The 19791-nt window shown below is 37.1% G+C and overlaps 1 protein-coding gene across 7 annotated transcripts in view; it reads right to left on the reverse strand.

The window, feature by feature from the left end:
* The window catches only part of VCL (vinculin), a 111701-nt gene that overhangs the window by 39408 nt on the left and 52502 nt on the right, over positions 1–19791 (reverse strand). For 4 of the 7 annotated variants that reach the window (XR_010838927.1, XM_059053143.2, XM_059053141.2 and 1 more), the window contains exons 3-8: positions 16526–16676; positions 16237–16345; positions 13231–13353; positions 11678–11838; positions 3918–4011; positions 2521–2668 (exon numbers count right to left, since the gene is read on the reverse strand). Coding sequence is in view for 5 of the 7 variants with exons in the window: in XM_059053143.2 (XP_058909126.1) it covers positions 2521–2668; positions 3918–4011; positions 11678–11838; positions 13231–13353; positions 16237–16345; positions 16526–16676 (786 nt within the window). In the remaining 2 variants the exon portion in view is untranslated. The remainder of the gene's footprint in view (positions 1–2520; positions 2669–3917; positions 4012–11677; positions 11839–13230; positions 13354–16236; positions 16346–16525; positions 16677–19791) is intronic. The other 3 variants (XR_010838928.1, XM_059053144.2, XM_059053142.2) reach the window with 1 other exon arrangement.

Genomic DNA, 19791 nt, shown 5'->3' on the forward strand with positions numbered 1-19791 from the left:
GGCTCCTGCTACCTGAGGAACCTTGGGTACAATGTTTAACCTCCTTGGGCTTCAGTTTTATAACTTAGAAAATGAGGGGTGGATAGGTAATAATATTGGTCCTGCTTATCAAACAGAGTGGCATCAAGCAAAAAGAAATACTTGAAAATACTTTGGCAATAAAGCAATACACATATGTAACTACTGTTATTACAGAATTGTCAATATCATAACCTAATGGTAATCTTAAATATCTACCTTCCACTCCTATGCAACCTATAAGTATCAAAACCAGATAGTACTGAGGGAAAAGGGCACACAGGGACAAGAAACCGTTATTTCTCATCATGTTCCTAAAGAACTAATTTCACTATTTTCCTCTCTCAGAAGTGGTATGCTACTACTACAAAAAAATGATGTGAGTTAGTAGAAATTTGTTTTCCCTTTGTAAGAGACTTCCCAGGTCACAGCAAAGTAAAATTTGCCATCTTTTTATACTCATATTTTTGAATCCGCCCAGCCTGGTAAACTCAAAGATGGGGGCTGAGCATCATAACCTGAGCTTCTGATTTTAGGATAAACTACAAAACATCTTTGCTTCCCTTAATAATAGTATGGGTTTGTCATTCATCTATCTATACTCTTTTTAAATTTATATGTTTTTCATGTATACCAATATTTGAGGTAGTGAACTCAATAATATTTATTGCCAGGTATATAAAAGGTATATATATATACCTTTTACTTGTACTTGACACCTCCCTTTTACATGGCAGAGGAGTCTAAGACTTTTGAAAGTATACTTTTTATCTTTTAATTTGCTTTTTTCCTTCAAATCTAGTAATTCATTATGAGGAACATTGTTTGTATAAGAGTCCAACTGTGAAAAAGTAAAAATATTTATGGGCTGCATAATTTTTCATTCAAAATAAAAAGTTTGAGTACCATGGAGGGGAAAATATATACTTAAAACCCTAGAAACTCTAGGTGACTGAACAGAAGAATACCAAAGAGGAAACTGTTACTGAGTTTCAGCCACTAAGCTGTTAGAAAGCTAGGCATATTTAAGAAAGGATAACAAGCAGACAGCTTTGTAATCTTTCATTGTGAAAAGCTATTGCAAACTCCAGTGTAAAGCAGGCCCATTGGGGCTCCTCACTGTTCCAACCTTTTCTCTTTACAGAGTTATGGTCGATCCTGTACAGCAACTACCTCGTTCTCTTGCTCAGATTCATCTTTCTCTAAATACATACAACTGTGTATTTGAGAATTCCAACTGAAAACTGTCTACCACACTGTGAAAAGGCTGCAGACAAAAGAGCCAGCAGTGAGAAATTAGAAGAGCCAAGAATCTTGTCAAACTGCATTGGCATTTCTCCAAATGGGAACAGAACTTCTTTTTTGTCCTTTCTGTAAAGTTCTTGGCATGCTCCTGGCAGAGGAGACTGCTTCATAGCAAGAGAAAAGGCCCACTGCACTCAATGAGATCACATTTATTTATGCTGTTCCTTCTTCCCTTTAAGGTAAAGGCTCTTAACCTGAAGCCCATGGAGCTTCCAGGGCTACAGTGAATCCATAAACCTCTGGAAATTACATATAATATTGTATGGGCATGTTTATATGTATCTTTTTAGGTAGAGATTAATGGCTTTCATCAAATTATAAAAATGACCTTGGTCCAAAAAAGGTCAGGAACCACTCCTTTAAGAACTATATTCTTAAGTCCATTATGTTAATACATTTGAGGCCAGGTGTAATGGTGTGCAACACGTCAAGGCATGCTCCTGAAGCCTTAGTTTGTAAGGAGACCCTATACTGTATTCCAATTATCTCAAGATGTTTCATGACAATCTTGAAGCAAAATTAAATTTCATTTATACTAGTGTGTCATCATACCTCAATTTTTCACAATGTCCATACTATAAAATTCCATAAAGATGAGAATCTTTTAGAACTTCATTAACTATATGTATGAGTTCCAAACAAACCTATATTATACTGAGTCTTCTTAATAGCAAACTATACATATTTAATTTGGGGGAATGGGGGTGGATCCTAAACGCCAAGACTTGAGGTGGGTAAGAGATAGGTAAAAGAATTATAAAACCAAACGAAGAATGATGAAATAGAAACTTAAAAGAGCCTAGAAATGACCAACGTAGAGGATAATCTATTTAACTGATTTTTAAAATGACATGTGAAATAATTCCAACGTTTTCACTCTTTATGTTTTTTTGCTACCCAGCCTTCATAAAAGATATCTATGCACCTTATTTTTCATAAGCCTATGGCTAGAAACTAAAAAAACAGATTTCGATCTCAATTTCAACTTTATGATAAGGCATCTACATATTTTAAAAGTTCAACAAAAGGAAAATTCACTCCAATCTCAAAAGAATTAGTAGAATATAATATCTACGTTACCTATTAGCCAAAGAGAACTCAGTAAAATTCACAGAAACTTGCTTTCTGAATCACTCCATCAGGAGCGAGATCCCAACTGTTACCACTACTGCTCTGGTGAGAGCAGAGGAACTTTACCTGGCTCGGAGGTCAGCCACTTGATCAGTCATCTGCCCTAGCATTTTGCAGGTTCCCAGGATCTCCCTGCGTTCTTTGCCTGCACAGAGTTCACCAACTTTTCCAGCTTCATCTAAGATCTGCCTGATGGCCTGTTCACCAGCATCACCTAAAACAAAGAGATTTTCAAGGGAGTTCCCTGGTGGCCTAGTGGTTAGTATTCCAGGCTTTCACTACCGCGGCCTGGGTTCGATCCCTGGTAGGGGAACTGAGATTCCTCAAGCCAGGAGGCGCAGCCAAAAAGAGAGAGAGAGAGAGAGAGAGAGAGAGAGAGAGAGAGAGAGAGAGAGAGAGAGAGAGAGAGCGAGCTGTTCAATATCTACATTGTTGATCCATTAATTATTTAGAAAGGACTCTTTACAAGTCATATCATTCATGAAGGAATGGATGATTTTAAATGACAAGACAAGTGAATAGAAGGCAATACATCTGATAGCTAATAGCCAAGCACTGCCCTTACAACCATAGGGTGAGGTTTTAACCACAGAGACTGCTCAAAAAGATCCTTGGAACCATACCCATCTGGAGATAATAAGCAGTTTGTGGTAAGCATGTGAATGATGAAAGTAGGCTCTAACAATTCAATAGTACTCAACGCCTCTAAACTCCATTTGGCTTTTCACATTCATTCAAATATTAATCTAAAACTGAATAAATACTAGATGAGAAAATCCATAATGCCTAGCTCAATAACCTAATTTGGGTCTTATCTTTATACAAGTCAACTTTGCTTCCCAATTCTTATTAGCATCATCATTTCATCTGCTTAATTAAGTACTCTGTTGATGTAAATGGAAATCTGCACAATTGGAACTAGAAAAGAAGAGCTTTCATTCAAAATAATTACCTTTCTGATTCAGGGAAGGGGTGAACCAATAATTTGGCAAAGAATGCCCAGTTCACTTTGCTGTATTCCTCTGTGATGAGAGGTAGTCTATGCCCTTCATCCTTTTTTTTTTTTTTTTTTGGTGGTATGCGGGCCTCTCACTGTTGTGGCCTCTCCCGTTGCGGAGCACAGGCTCCGGACGCGCAGGCTCAGCGGCCATGGCTCACGGGCCCAGCCGCTCCGCGGCACGTGGGATCTTCCCAGACCGGGGCACGAACCCATGTCCCCTGCATCGGCAGGTGGCCTCTCAACCACTGTGCCAACAGGGAAGCCCCCTTCATCCTTTTAAGTACCAGTAATACTTCAATTAGTCAAAACTATCAGAGAATGGAGTATGCCCCTAAGTGTTGCAGTAGTTATCTCAGGATTATGAGATTATGAAATGATTTTTCTTTTCTTTTTCTTTTTCTTTTGTTTGCCTGGTTTTTAGCGTTTTGCTGTATCTATCAGAAAAGTAGAACCAGAGGGTTACCTGGGGAGGCACTGGGGTCACGGAGCCAACCTTTAGCCTGGTTCAGTTTGGAGTCTATGGAGGCCAATGCTCTCTTCATGGCTTCAGTGTCCTTTTGAAGAAAAATACAAGTATTTTCTTTGCAAAAACTAAGATAACCATGATACAAAGTAAGACAGAGAAGTTACACCATTAACATACAATAGCTACAGTAGTCCTACAACAGCCTTAAAAATATTTTCATCACACCATAACGCTTATTTCTGTCAAAATGCAGCATCTTGCATGCAAATCTTCAGTTAATTCTGTTTCCTAGTCTCCCTATTGCTAAACTGTGAAAACTGGTAAAACTGCTCAAGCCAAAAGATGTTCAATGTCTTCAGTCGGGAAAAAGCCCTCTTGTCACATGCCTCATTACCAGCCTTTCCACTCGTCAACAATCATCTACTGCAGCCCTGCCAAAGCTCTTCCGGCTTCAGGGAAGCCTCATTAGCATGTGGCACCACAAACCACAGTTCTTCTACATCTTGTTTTGAAATATACACACACTGCTTGATGTTTCACTATGTTTAATCTGAAAAACCTGGAATTACTGGTTGGAAGAAAACTGAAAATTTTAATCTAGCAATTCAGTTTTAATTCCACAAATAAACCACTAAATGTTATACTAGAGAGAAGTGTCTTTTGGGCCTTCCCTGCCACTCCTCATCCTTAGTTCCCTTACCGTCCCTAATCTGGAAGAAGAGGCAGGATAAAATAAGTGGGTCTCAATTTATTGTTTACAATCAGGATTCATAATGACTTGCATAAAACTAGCATAAAATCTCCCAGGATATAGCATGAGAAGTCCAAACAACAGACTAATCACTTTTAAAATATACATATATTTTAATAAAGTTTTTTAAGTAAATAGATATACAGAAAACAATATAACAAATATGCATGTACCCATCCTCACAACTGACAGACTGGCCATCTCTTAAGTCTATTTAACACCTTAAAAGACAGCCTCTCTCCCTTTCGCTTAGGGAACTTGCTCTTACAGAGTCCATCCTTCCAAGCACAGGGTTAACCTCTGAAACTCTAGGCAATGCCTTAAATCCCTACCTTTTTTCAATTTCCAGTCCTGCAAACCGGGGTTCTTCAAGGTGTGGTGCCACCAGGTTTCCACATGGGGGCACTAGGAGCATCCCCACTTCCAATTCAAACAAAACCCAGCAGCAGCACCAAAAAGCCAACATTGGGAGCACTCATAATTAGGCTTAAGGTCAGCAGCCTGACCCCAGCTTTTCCAAAGTACTTATTCAAATTACAGGACTCTCAGCTTTGGACTCCCTATTTCCCCATCTAAACAGATACAGATTTGGCTATCTAAGGCTCTAAATAACAAATTCTCAGCCATGGCAACTGAAAAGAAGTGAACTAAATTACTGAAAAAATGGAAATAAAATATTTTTATTATCAAGTTATATGAAATTATGATAGCTATCTATCAATAAAAGGCAGTCATAAGAGGATCTATTTCAAAATCCGTCTGTAATTAGTACTGTAAGTAGACAAGTGGCATTTTTTAAGTGCTTTGATTCTCAAATGGTTTAAATATTTGCTCTTCCTTCATCTAGTTCAAATTAATCTGTACAGCAAACCTTGTCTTCAAAAGTCAACTTTAGCTTAATTCCAAATTAGCAAGGCCCAAATCAATATCTTTTTAAAGAGAGTCGCAGGCAACACCCAACCTCAGAGAGTCGGATAGCCTTTAAGGTCTAATACAAGTTATAGGACTTTCTCTAGATACAGATTTAAAAAAAAAAAATTCATGATCTCTCACCTAGGAAGTATTGTGCACACTCTGAAGAAGAGAAATTATAGCCATGTAAAAATACTTAATTTAAAATCATTAATAACCATTTCTCTAATACACATATTTTCAATGAAAAAAAACAATAAATCTCAATTCAAGGGGAAACAAAGATCAGAAATTTTTCAGTGTCTATTCTAGCGTTAAAGGCTACTAGTTAGGAAACTAATCTTAATTGAGCACTTCCTACATGTTAGGTTCTATTTTAGGCACTTTTTCCCTCATTGCTTCATTGAACTTCAATTTTTAATGTAATTTAATTTTATAAATTAAGGGGCTCAGTCATAGAAACACAGTTTGATCTCAAACCTCATTATTTTCTATTAGATGAAATTCAAGAATTTTTTTCTTTTACCAAAGAGAGTTGCCAAAGATTCCACTAACCTTTTACAGTAGTCAGCAAATCTTTTGCCTTGCCAATTCTGTCTTGGTTAATACTGCCTAGAAAATTAGCTCTATAAATCAAATTCATAATCCTCACTAACCTAAATAACTGCTTTTATTCTCCACTGCCCCCAAAATGATTTGAAACACAATAGAAAAACTGGTTTTGCTCTATTCAGTATCCTCAAAAGTCACTGCTTTTTTCTCCCTAATAAAGCGTGGTCACCATGCTTCAAGGAAAGAATCTGATTCTCAGGATGTGACTAATTTAGTCCTGAGTATGAGATGTGAGAATATCAAGAACTTAACATTTAAGAGATGCTCATTTTCTCCTAAAAATAATCAATGGCAAATTTGCAATGAAGCTGCATTTTTACACTGGGAATTTCAATTAGTTACCAAAGTTTTTAATTGCATGAATTTTAGACAATTTTGGAGATTTAAAACAGTCACTGAGAAGGCCACCTTAAATTCTTTCTGGAATACAGCAAATTGTAAAGAATCATTTAAACACAATACCTTTTAATGTCATATCTATTAAAAGCAAAAATGTCTATGGGAACAAATATTTTGGTCTCCTAAGAATCTCCTAAGAATTTCTTTTGAAGGGCAGTGTTTGTTATGGAATTGACAGAATTCTGACATAAGCAACAAAAGAAGTATATTAACACTGGCTATAAACAAATTCAATGAACAACTAGGACTAAGAAGCAATTTTGAGATATATTTATAAAGGGTAAAAATAATCATAACTCTGGGGTCAACTACACTATGTACCATAAAGCTTTTTGTTAAACCTTGTCATGTAGGTCTAAGTACTCAGAATACACTCTGGGTATGAAATAGAAGAGAAAAAAACTGTATCCTCAATAAGTACTGTTCTCTGTAAAATCTCAAATTTGGGAACAAGAAAGGTCTCCACCAATCTCTTCTCTGTTTTTGTTGTTGTTGTTGTTCTTTTTTTTAAAGAGTGAATATAAAAAAGACCAGATCTAGTCATGTAGCTTTGGGGACAGCTGTCAGGGACCTGATACCCTCCTGCTCTGGTTCCTTTTACTGTAAAACTCTGATGAGTTCAGGTTTTAAATGAGAAAAACCATAGTGCCTTGGCACACTGTCACATATACCAAAAGTCAGAAGGACAACCTAAAAGACGCCTTTTTACACGCTTTTCCAGGAACTGAAACACTTCTGAAATTTAATATAAAGTCAGACCTAAAGAACACTGAATAATACCAAGAACCACTGAGTTCCTCCCACAGACGATCAAGAGGAACTGCGGTAGGGAAAGTGAGCTTCTGTGTTTCCAGGCTCTTGAAAATTTTAAATTTGGGACTAAGGACCACCTCTCATTCACTGCCCAAGCTACTCTCCCTTTTCCACTAACACCTCCCACCCCCACCCTTCCCACTCCAGCCCATTCCTGACCACATTTCTACCCTCAAGTCCGTGTTTTAAACAAAGATGTTTTGGGAAGATAAATTGGGACGTAGAACAAAATCTTATAAACTACATTTAACCTTGGAGAGAAAGTCATCTATCCCTGAGCCTTCAGGCAAGCTATCCTCCCAGGCATCAGTTCCTCATCTCCAAGAAGACCTTCTCAGTGCTTCTGTGCCACCTATGCACACACATTCAGTTATACCAACTAAAAGATCACTTGGATCAGAAGGGAAATGTCAATTCCTGTAACATGTCAGGCTTTTCTCCTTTGGCTGGGGGGGAGGATAAAATATTATAAATGCCTAAATTAACTATTTATCTCAAACTCCAAAAGATAAATCCTTTGTTGTATTAGCTGCATACTAGAATACTAAAACTAATACTGCATAACAGAATACTAAAAGACTCATAAAAAGCTCACATATAACCTTATTTTTTTCAAAACTGAAATAAAAATCAACCCTTAAATCCTCCATGGTCTGCAGTAAGGGCAAGTTATTATAGTATCGCATGTTCTAACCAGTATTTCCTTCTTCGGTAGACTACAGTAATCTGTGCAAGACATCTGAGTCACTCAACTACATTTACCCACCACCAACCTAGGCCCACCGTGGCAGGAGACACACCACAGGGACGAATTCTGAATAATACTATCTAATGACTCAAGGTGCAGTTACAGGAACACCTACATAGGGTTCAAAAATTCTTAGCAATGAAATGCTTTTTAAATTTTTTTCACTTCCTCTTCATTCTCAGCATGCATCAAGATACAAGTAATACCAAAAAAAGAGATTAAATATAGATTGCTAAATTTACAAAGGGTAAAATTAGAACTGTGTTTAAACCCCAAATTCTTTTGTCTCATAATGTATTCCCAGGAAAAATGCTAAAATAGTTTTTAATAATCATTATGATTGTTGATTTAGGAGGGGAAATTTTTTATTTTCAAAATAAAATGAAGTGTTTAAAGTCAAAGTACTTATAAATTTGTAAATCTGCCATTTGAAATGTAGGTATAAATAACGTAAAATAATCAGCTATTGCATTGCCTCTTTAAAATCTTAACTTATTCGGCAAGACGCATTTTTACCAAGAATTTTTTCCACTTACTTTCTTCCCCCACTTTTCTAGAGGAACCATCACTTTCCAGGAGAAAACTGCACCAGTGGGGAAGCATGAAACAAGTATGGTAAGACAAAGTTAATTCTTTATTGGTAGGGGTGAGAGGAGGTAGAAGATATCGTATGTATTAAACAGAATGGGAACCCAGGGGTCACAGACAGACACAAAGTCTGATTAATTCACTGCTTACAGTTGAGCAATGAAAGATGAATAATGCTACTAAACTGAAAAATAACCAAACCCTAGTTACCAATTTCCACTTTCAGGGTAAAATTTTTTCTAAACATTCTTGCAACTAATAAAAACAATTACTCTTAGAGGGTAAGGGAGGTAGAGTGGATAGGGATGGGGATGAGAGTGAACTGTGTCACACATACCCTTTTATAGCATTTTTTTCAATATTTATTTATTTGTTTGTTTGTTTGTTTATTTGGTTGTGCCAGGTCTTAGTTGTGGCTCGCTGGCTCCTTAGTTGTGGCATGTGAACTCTTAGTTGCAGCATGCATATGGGATCTAGTTCCCTTACCAGGGATTGAACCCGGGCCTCCTGCATTGGGAGCACAGTCTCTTAACCACTGCGCCACCAGGGAAGTCCCTTTATAGCATTTTGATATTTAAATCAGGTAAATGTAAAACAAGAGCAAAATGAAGTTAAAAAATAAACATTTCTTGCTCATTCTGATGTCATTATGTACTTAAGCTTCTTTTAGCTGAACTAATTTTATTTAATTCCTTTCATTCTGGTTCCTTCCAGATCAGCATAAAACTGAGAGCACTATTAGACTGTACACAGTGGGGACCAGGTTTATATTTCCCTTGTATATGCCCCCAAATGCCTAATCTTCCTCCTGAAAAACTCAACTGACCACAGTTTTGGTTTGGGTTTTGTTTTTGGTTTTTAAAGAAGCAGCTCTCAGCACTTGCACAAAATAAAGCTCAGCCACGCTTAGTTACTAATTGAAGGATGACTTTTCCCCTCCAAAAATAGAGAAACATTAAGGTTGCAAGGCCTGCTTTTCTTTTTTACTATTTTTCATCTGCTAGAAGGAAAGGGAAGAGAATAAGGAAAGAGATTAGATTAGGGGAACATGAGATCATGGAGAACGACGGCTGATTCACAGCTTAGACAGCAGAACATGCAGTGAGCCAGGTACTGAAGTTAGGGAAAACTGTAGGTACACCTGACTTTTTTCCTTTTGATTTTTAATGCTAGGATTATTGTGAAGGACAGGTGCCCCATCTAGACTCTCTAGCCTACCCATTTTCATTTTGGCTTAAAACCTCAATGATGCATCTCCAAAAGTCAAATTCCAGAGCCTGCAAAGGAAACTGGTAGGAGAGGCAAATACAGAGATAGCAACAGCTGGAAGTTTCCTTTCCTAAGAGCAAGGTCCACTGGTAACTTAGGGGTCACCCAGCTACCTGGGGAAATCTGCCCCTCAAATGAAGTTAGTGGGAATGACCAGACCAAAACAGTTCCCAGGAGCCTGCTCAAGAGAGGAAAGCACCCACCAAATATAGAAAGCCTGACATCCCACAGTAACGTCTTTCCTTTTGCTTTCCCCAAAGAAACAGCTCCACATGAGCCAAACAGTCTGCCCGCACAGCCCCAATTCCCGTATTAAGTCAAATTCTGACGCATATTCGAGCACAGTGTTACACACCGGCACACGGAATAAGGCACGGCACACAGCACAAGAAAACCTCACAGACATGCTTTTTCTCTTTTTAAGCGAAAAAGAAACTAGAGGGCAAGAGAAAGCTTACCTTCTAAACGTGAGAAAAAGAATAAAACAAACAAGAGAACAAAAAAAAAAAGATGCATAAAGAAGTCATAACAGGGAAGTGAAAGTTATCAAATATGCAAAAGCAAAATTAAGTAAAATATCAAAGACGTTACATGATTTTACAATATGGATTTAAAATACAGTCTTAGAACTTGTTCAAGAACTTCATGCCTCTGAAAACAAATCCATAGTTAAAATAAGCTGACTAATTTCTCCTCCACTCTTAGTTTAACTTTCTGGTCAACAAAAGAGAGACTGGTGATTTTAGCCTCAGCTTCGACCTTACCTTATAGGTGTCCTGGAGGACAAACAGAGCCTTACTGGGCACCCAGTGGAAATCATGCTACAAAATCCCCTCTGTAGTCTGCCACCAGCCTGCTGGGTGGCCCTGGAGATAGCATTTGGGTCCACACAGTGGGGGAAGCTAGATCCTGGACACAATGTGTTCCCCCCGCTGCCTGCATCTTGGGCTCCTACAAGGGAAGTGTTAACCCAAGTGTCTCTGTTCCCAATCACTAGACAAGGAGAAGCAGACCAGAGCAGCAGCACCTCAAACCACCGCTGCTGGGCTCTAGGAGGAATCCACCAACCCTTCTGGAATTCAAGAGGAAATTCTAGACCAAGGGTAAAGGGACCCCTCAAACTAACTGACAAACGTGAAAACTAATATTTCAGTTAAGCTCTCTTTAGGGAAAACGGAATGATGAAGGGACACACCTAGAAATGTCAAGAGTTTCCTTTGTAGATTGCTCTGGGTCAAAAATTGGTTAAGAAAAGTTTTCCATAAAATTCAGTCATAGGCATATTCTGTATCTTACTTTGTCACCTAGCAACAACCACCCACATGAAAGGCAGGGCTCCCACCCAGGGGAGTATACACCACACCAGAATTCCTCCACCAGCCCAATCCATGAGAAGCCAGCTTGAAGGAAAAGCTACACATCTCAGCTTTCAACCAACATTCACCCCGAATACCTATTTGTTTGTTCTACCTCAGAGCAAAGGAAAAGTGTAAAAGCAGGAAGTAACACATAACCCTTTATTTTACAAAAGTAAAGAAGAAAATTCTTTCATAATATCTAAGTAGTCTTATGTTACACACAATTACAAGAAAAAATGTGAGACAATCACATCCCCAGGAAGGGAAAATTGGGGATTTTGCTTATTTCTCCCCCAATAACACTTACCTTGCTGGCCCAGGCATCTTCGTCCCAAGAAGTGAGTTGTAATACACGAATGATCTCATTAATTTCAGCGCTCATCTTTTCTACAGTAAAATTACGATTTTTCAAAGCTTCTTCAATTCCTTGGTTTTTTGAGTTTTTAGTTGTTACAAAAATCTTCATAGCTGTAAAAATAAACAAAAGATCAGAAACTAAGCCTGGAATTTAGTCTTGCTGTATTACAATATTCACACAAGATGTTCCACACTGTGAACATGTTTTGGGCTTCTGAGGTCTTAAAAAGAATATGAAAACAAACACTGCCAAGTCTGCCATTAAAGTTCCAGTATCAGCAACCTTCACTGTTAAGAAAGCTCAAGGTACAAAACATCACCACATCATGATCAGAAAACTAATTTAACATGCATATACTGAAGATCCACAGTCACAAAATATCCACTATCCTTCTAAATCAATTATCATCCAGCCCTAACACTGGGCCCATCAAACACAAACCTAATGGGACGAGATAAAAACAGTCAGTAAAACTGTATCCAAAGTATGCTGCTTGACCCAATCCTAGTGGAAGATCCCAAAGTGTTGAGTTTGTCTTATGCCATGATTTCTCTTAACTATCTAACCCCTAAAAGTGAAGAAGAAAATAATAACGAAACATTAGAGAAGAGAATATCTTCTTATAAACTAACTAAAATTATGAAAACAAAGATTAAGCAACACTTTATTGAGTTACCCAGATTACATTCCCAACAACCTTTCTGCCATATGGAACAGTTGGTCTCAAAAACATATTTTTGAGAAGATTATAAGGCGCTATTTACAAATTTTTGTTTTCTAGTTCATGTAAGGGCCTTCTGAACTCTTACACTCACATCTCCTATTTTAGCTACTACTTGAAATTACAAAGCAGGAAGGCAGTAGCTGGCGATTACAGTGACATGCCTTATAAAATTCTGAAAATAAAGCTGCCCTCTGAGACTTAAACCAACTAACCCACAACTTGACTAAGATAATTTACATAAACCATGAGATGTCTGGTACATACTAGACACTCAATAAGTGCACCTCCCTTTTGCTAGTTGAGAGAGCAGCCACCATGTTTGAAATTCTGGGCTCTGCCCAATGGGAACATGGTTCTAGTTGGTGTACACCACCTGCTCTTCAACGTAGAGAAGAGTTAAATATCTTCTAGGAAAGGGCTGTGGGTTCACTTCCTTACTCTACAATGCTCTATAATATCCATTCCAGCTCCTAACTGTTTTTTCTGAGTACAAATAAAGGTGCCAAAATCCATACATCCAAAACTAGAGTTTCTAGAGGAGAAAAGGGCCTGTTAGAACTTCAAGAGAACAGTATGAGGCAACAGGAGAGCAGTTTCAAACAAAGAGCAAGAGAAGGAGAGCATTAGAGAAGATAAATACTGGTTCTTAGCTAATCAGCTGCATTTTTACTCAGGCTGAAAGACATGCAACTAAACAGCAAAAGAAAATAAACACCAGAGTTTAGAACATGTTAACATGTTTTTTTTTTCTGTAAGATAAAGTATAGACAGAAAATACCTGAAATGAGAACTGGCAGCAACTCTTTCACGGTGTTCATTGAGTTCACCAACATCACTCGGTGCTCCTGGTGAGTCAGTTCCTGCTGTCTCTCATCAATCATCTTGGCCATCTTAGTCATTCCTGGGCCACGGAGAATAAATTGTGCAGAGTGAGCAGTGAAACAATCCAGAGTCTGGCTTTCTGAGCCTAAATCCATTATGAATTACTGTGAAAGTCCAAACTGACTGTCCACTTATTTAAACAACAGATACTATCACTGAATTCTAGTATTTATGACATAGAATTTTTCAGGACAGTTTAAAAATTAATGCAACTTTATTCTTCTCATTAAAAGCAATTTATTAAATATAAATCCTAAATGTGACATAATTTTCACACATTTGACATAAATACATTCACAAATATTTTTTAAATGTTGCAATTAGTAAATATATATTTGAAAAAAAAATTCACAAGTGGGGGGAAAAATACTTTGCCTGGCTACCATACCAGCTTTCATGCCATGTACCTGGCCGCTGAGCCTATGTGTATAAGAATCTCATGTGAGCCTAGTACAGGCACACCTCAAAGATACTGCGGATTCAGTTCCAGACCACTGCAATAAAGTGAATATCATAATAAAATGAGTCACAGGCATGTTTTGGTTTCCCAGTGCATATAAAAGTTATAGACTATACCGTAGTCTATAAAGTGCGCAATAGCACTGTGTAAAAACACAATATACATACCTTAATTTAAAAATACTTTATTGCTAAAAAATGCCAACTATCACCTAAGCCTTCACTGAATCATAATCTTTTCAGTAGTAACATCAAAGATCAGTGATCACAGATCACCATAATATAATAATAATGAAAATTTTTTGAAATATTGTGAGAATTACCAAAATGTGACACAGAAACATGAAGTGAACAAATGCTGTTGGAAAAATGGCACCAATAGACTTGCTTGAGACACGGCTGCCACAAACCTTCAATTTGTAAGAACATAGTATGTGTGAAGCGCAAAAAAGTGAAGAAAGGTGTGCCTGGGCTAAGAAACTAGCAGCTGAAAAAAATCTTAAGAATTACAATAATGTGTTTTGTTTCCATCTTTAAATTTTTCTGTACTTTCCAACTTATCCAAAATAAGGATGTATCACTTTTATAATTAGAAACAAATAAAAATAATTATGGGGGCTTCCCTGGTGGCACAGTGGTTAAGAATCTGCCTGCCAATGCAGGGGACACAGGCTCGATCCCTGGTCTGGGATGATCCCACATGCCACGGAGCAACTAAGCCCATGTGCCACAACTACTGAGCCTGTGCTCTGGAGCTTGTGTGCCACAACTACTGAAGCCCACGCACCTAGAGCCTGTGCTCCGCAACAAGAGAAACCACTGCAGTGAGAAGCCCGCCCGCCGCAACTAGAGAAAGCCCATGCACAGCAATGCAGCCAAAAATAAATACAATAAATTTTAAAAATAATAATAATAATTATTATTATTATTATGGTGATGACAGATTTGAAAGCATCTGGTGTTTTGGAGTTAGCATGCTAGCACTTTTTGTTTATTTTGGTTATTATTCAAGGGTACTATGCGATTCTCTAACACTTTGGTTTTCAAACTGCTCTTAGAATTTCTTAAGCAGGTTCACAGATCGTCAAGGGGCACCCAAAGGGAGATGGAAAGGGTGGGGCTGCCTTTGCTTCATCCAGAGTAGCTCCATTTCTTTTATATGCTGGGATTCTGCAAAGATTTTTTTTTTCATTATTTCATTAGATTTTTTTTAATTGATGTATAGCTGATTTACAATATTAGTTTTAGGTATACAGCATAGTGATTCAGTATTTTACAGATTATACTCCACTAAAAGTTATTACAAGGTAATGGCTATAATTCCCTGCTATACAATATATCCTTGTTGCTTGTCTATTTTATTTTATTTTTTAATTGGAGTATAGTTGCTTTACACTGCTGTGTCAGTTTCTGCTGTACAGTGAAGTGAATCAGCCATACACATACATATATCCCCTCTTTTTTGGATTTTCTTCCCATTTAGGTCACCAGAGAGCACCAAGTTCCCTGTGCTATACAGTAGGTTCTCATTAGTTATCTATTTTATACATAGTAGTATATATATGTCAATCCCAATCTCCCAATTCATCTGCATAAGATTTCATTTGAATAAATAAAATTTCTTCACAGTGCTAGGAGAAAGTTTAAAGGGTACTGCTCTAAAGCCATTTCCCAGCGATTTTCAATGACAGCTCAGAGAAATTCTTAACTGCCATAAGTTTACAGGATGACTGCACTGAAACCTCAAGAAAATACATTTTATGTAAGACAAAAGAATTTTATAAGATAATATGTGATTCTTAATACTAACAAATTAAACATCTGATATGTCTTGTCATTGGTCTCATTCATACTTTAAGGAGCCTCAAGTTCATGTTATATGTCTATAACACCAAAAGCTGGTATCTGTTCATGTATTTTGAATATTGAATTCTCAGATGACTACACAATCAGAGATTTAGCCACAGAAGTTCTTCTTTCCTTCTAGGTCTGATTATATTATGCAGCCTTGGGCAAGGGCATGAATCCATAATAGTAGGCAGGCTAATTAGCAAGTTAAGCGGTCACAGAGAGCTACAGGCCAGCTGGTAGACAGTGAAGGAATGCTGTATAATGTGGAATGAAGAAGTCAGGATTCAGGGCGGCCTTAAGCACTGCAGTAATAGAAAAGTATTTCCTACATTCTCCAGCAACATTTGCAATGTCTAGTTTAGTTCATTAGACAGGGCCAGGATCTGTAGAAAGCAGATTCAGCTTTCAGAGACAATGATATCTCTTCAGTAGAAGCACAGAGTCAGCTCCATCAACAGAGCAGAGACAACTAAAAGTTCAATGCATCATTACCTATCTTCCACAAAAAAGGTAGGGAGGAGTACCCCTTTCCTCTTGATCAAACATAAACAATCCATAAAAAATTCTGTTATAAAAGTAGGATATGACTAACCTGGTCCAAGATTCTTTGTGTAAGTGACCAAATCTTCCATAGTTTCCACCACCTCTGCCACTGTAAGATATTCCAAAATTCCTTTGCAAACTCTAATAATTTTACGAACCTGAAAATATATTTCATAGTATTCAGTCAATTGAGTAAACAATAAGTAGAAAACACAATAATTCAGATGTGTAGCTAGTCAACATTTTGTCATCCTAAACAATCCTCAATCCTCCATTATTATCTTTTAAGGCTGGGCTTTTTGTCTGGAAGAAGTCTGCATGGGCCTCAGGTTGTCTACCTCAGCCTCGTCGAAGGTGAGGAGCAGGTCTGATGTGCCGGAGAGGATGCCCCTTGATCCATCAATTAGATAATCTCGAGCAGGTACTGAGTAAGGGTCGGACTGAAGCATCTGGGCTGCCTGGACAAGCTTGGTGCAAGCATTCTCCACCCTGTGGGGAGGAACATGGAGTTAACTCACTGGCAGAACCAAGCAGAAGAATATCACATGCAAATGCAAAGAATGTAAATGGACATAAATTCACATTTTTTTCCTATATGGAAAATAGCCAAGACCAATTTATAAGAGAACCTGTTTCCAGCTTTTAAAATTTACAATTAAGGGCAGCACATTCTTTCATTCACTGCACTAAGCCCTTGTTCTTCATTATTTCCTGGCAACAAAAAATAATGAGAAAAGGTTTTGGACCTTTTACTTTAGGTTGCTATATCTCTGTAACTCCTTTGTTTCCTTCCTGTTCACCCTACATACACTGCCATTAAAAGACACTTACACAAAGAACTGATATCCCTGACAACAGTTTCAGGTTCAACATCGGAAATAAAATACCAAAGCACTGTGTTAAGTGAAATTTAATAACCAGACAAACCAAAGAAATAGGAGGAAACACAAAGCAAAAATATGAGGTAATGTATAAATTTTTCTTTCATCTAGCCAAATGGATTTGTTTGACAAACTGGACAGTTTGAAAACAACCCTATAAAACTATGCTGTTAATTAAAATGTCACTGGCATTAATAACTGAATCAGTTAGTAATAGTTTAATATAATATAGTTTAATAACACAGATGACCTGATCAGCCAAAGGTGTCTTTTTTTGGTGGGGGGTGGGCACGGCGGGTCATTTAAAAAAGGAACCCGAAATGCATAAAGCAAGTATTCTCCTTGACCCTCTTGTACTACTAAAATATATTCATTCATTCAATTATTCTTCTATACAGAGCTGAAAAGGACCTAACAGATCATTTCCTCATATTCAGTAAATCCATTATGTTATCACTGAGTAACTTACATGCAACAAATTAAGTTAAAATATTTAGCCAAAATTATACATTCTTATTTGAAAACACAGAAAATGTCCCATGTAAATAAAAGCCCACTTCACAGCGAGTTATATCAAATGAAATAATATAAAAACTCAACAAGTATAACACAGTCTTTAAATAGAATTAAACCAACATATCAATTTCAACTACATAAAAAGCAGTGGGCTATGGACACTATAGGTATGTATATAACGATGCAAAAAGCACTATTTTAACTCTCAAGAAGCATACTTCAGTAATTCACAAACTTCAGAGCCATAAGGCAGCACATAATAAATATCAGCAAAGAGCAAGACCTCACTGGCGTGGCTTTTGATCAGTCTTAGATGACTGGTTATCTTCTGTTCCTTTTAAATTTTTAAATTAAAATTAAATTTTAATTTGAAATTACATTATATATATATATATATATATATATATATAAAACCATACATATGACAAAAGCATATATACATATATAAAACCCTAAGGCATACAGTGAAAATTTTTCTTCCCTCCACTATCTCCTAGGCATTCAAATTCCATCTACTTGCAGCCAATGTTATATGTTTCCTCTGTATTCTTCAAAATAAAGACACTTGATGCACAAAGAAACAAAAACATAGGCTTCCACCTTTTTTACATGAATAGGATCATACCATGCATACTCTCTGCATTCTGATTTTTTCACTTAATTTAACTTGGAGATATTCTAATAGAAGTACCCAAAGAGCCTCCTCATTGTTTTATACATCTACATAACTAGTCCCTAATTTATTAGCCTGCTGCAATGAACCACCTTGAGTAAACATCTTTTTTTTTTGGCCATGCTGCATAGCTTGTAGGATCTTAGTTTCCCGACCAGGGATTGAACCCGGGCCCCGTCAGTGAAGGCCCCAAGTCCTAACCACTGGACTACCAGGGAATTCCCAATAAATATCATTTTTAAATGTATATGTCTGTAGGATACTATCTAGAAATGGAACTGCTGAGTCATAGGTATGGACATTAATAATTTTGACAAACATTGCCATATTGCCATCCACAGAAGTTATCAATTTACACTCCCACCACAGTGGATGACAGTACCTGTTTCCTCACAGATTCAACAACTCAATGTATCATCAGACTTATGTATCTTTACCAATATGATAGACCAAAACTGATTTCAATATAGTTTGAGTATATAATATACAATTAGTAATTTTAAAGGGTATAATTTTCTGTGTGCTTGAAAAGAATGAGTTTGCTCTAATTTTTAGATGAAATATTTCACATATTCCATCAGCTCAAGCTTGTTAATTGTGCTGTTCAAATCTTCTATATCTTTGCTGATTTTTTTGGTCTGTTTTATCTATCAATTACTGAGTGATAAAATCTCGCACCATAACAACAGATTTGTCCATATCCCCTTGCAGCTCTGTTTTTGTTTTATATATATTGAGGCTAACTTATTAGGTACATATAAATTTACAATTATTATATCTTTCTTGTAATCTGAACCTATTTATCATTATGTGACACCTCTCTATATCTCCAATAATGTTGGTTGCTGATATTAATATTGTAAACCATCTTTCTTTGACTATTTTGACTGGTATATAACTTTCTAACTCTCAGTATCCTTATATTTTAGATGTGTCTTTATAACTACTTATATACATATAAGTACACAGTTTTAATCCAGGTTAGCAACTTTTAACTTAATAACTTAGCTCATTTAAATTTATTATTATTGATATATTTGGGGGGGCAGATTGAGAGTCTTTTTCTATATTTTTCTTATTCCCTTTACTAATTTATAGGTCATATACTTTATTTTTATCACTTTTGTGGTTCATTAAATAGTTTAGCATGCATACTTGGCATGGTAACAATCTAAAATGAGTCAATAAGGACTTCGCTGGTGGCACAGGGGATAAGAATCCGCCTGCCAATGCAGGGGACACGGGTTTGAGCCCTGGTCCGGGAAGATCCCACATGCCATGGAGCAACTAAGCCCATGCACCATGACTACTGAGCCTACGCTCTAGAATTGGCGTGCCACAACTACTGAATCCCACGCACCTAGAGTCTATGCTCCACAACAAGAGAAGCCACCACAATGAGAAGCCCACACACCTCAACGAAGAGTAGCGTCTTCTCACTGCAACTAGAGAAAGCCCATGCACAGCAACGAAGACCCAACACAGCCAAAAATAAATCAATTAATTTTAAAAATAAATTAATTAATTTTAAAAA

This window comes from Kogia breviceps, chromosome 2 (assembly GCF_026419965.1).
Source record: "Kogia breviceps isolate mKogBre1 chromosome 2, mKogBre1 haplotype 1, whole genome shotgun sequence".
NCBI classification, from domain to species: Eukaryota; Metazoa; Chordata; class Mammalia; order Artiodactyla; family Physeteridae; genus Kogia; species Kogia breviceps.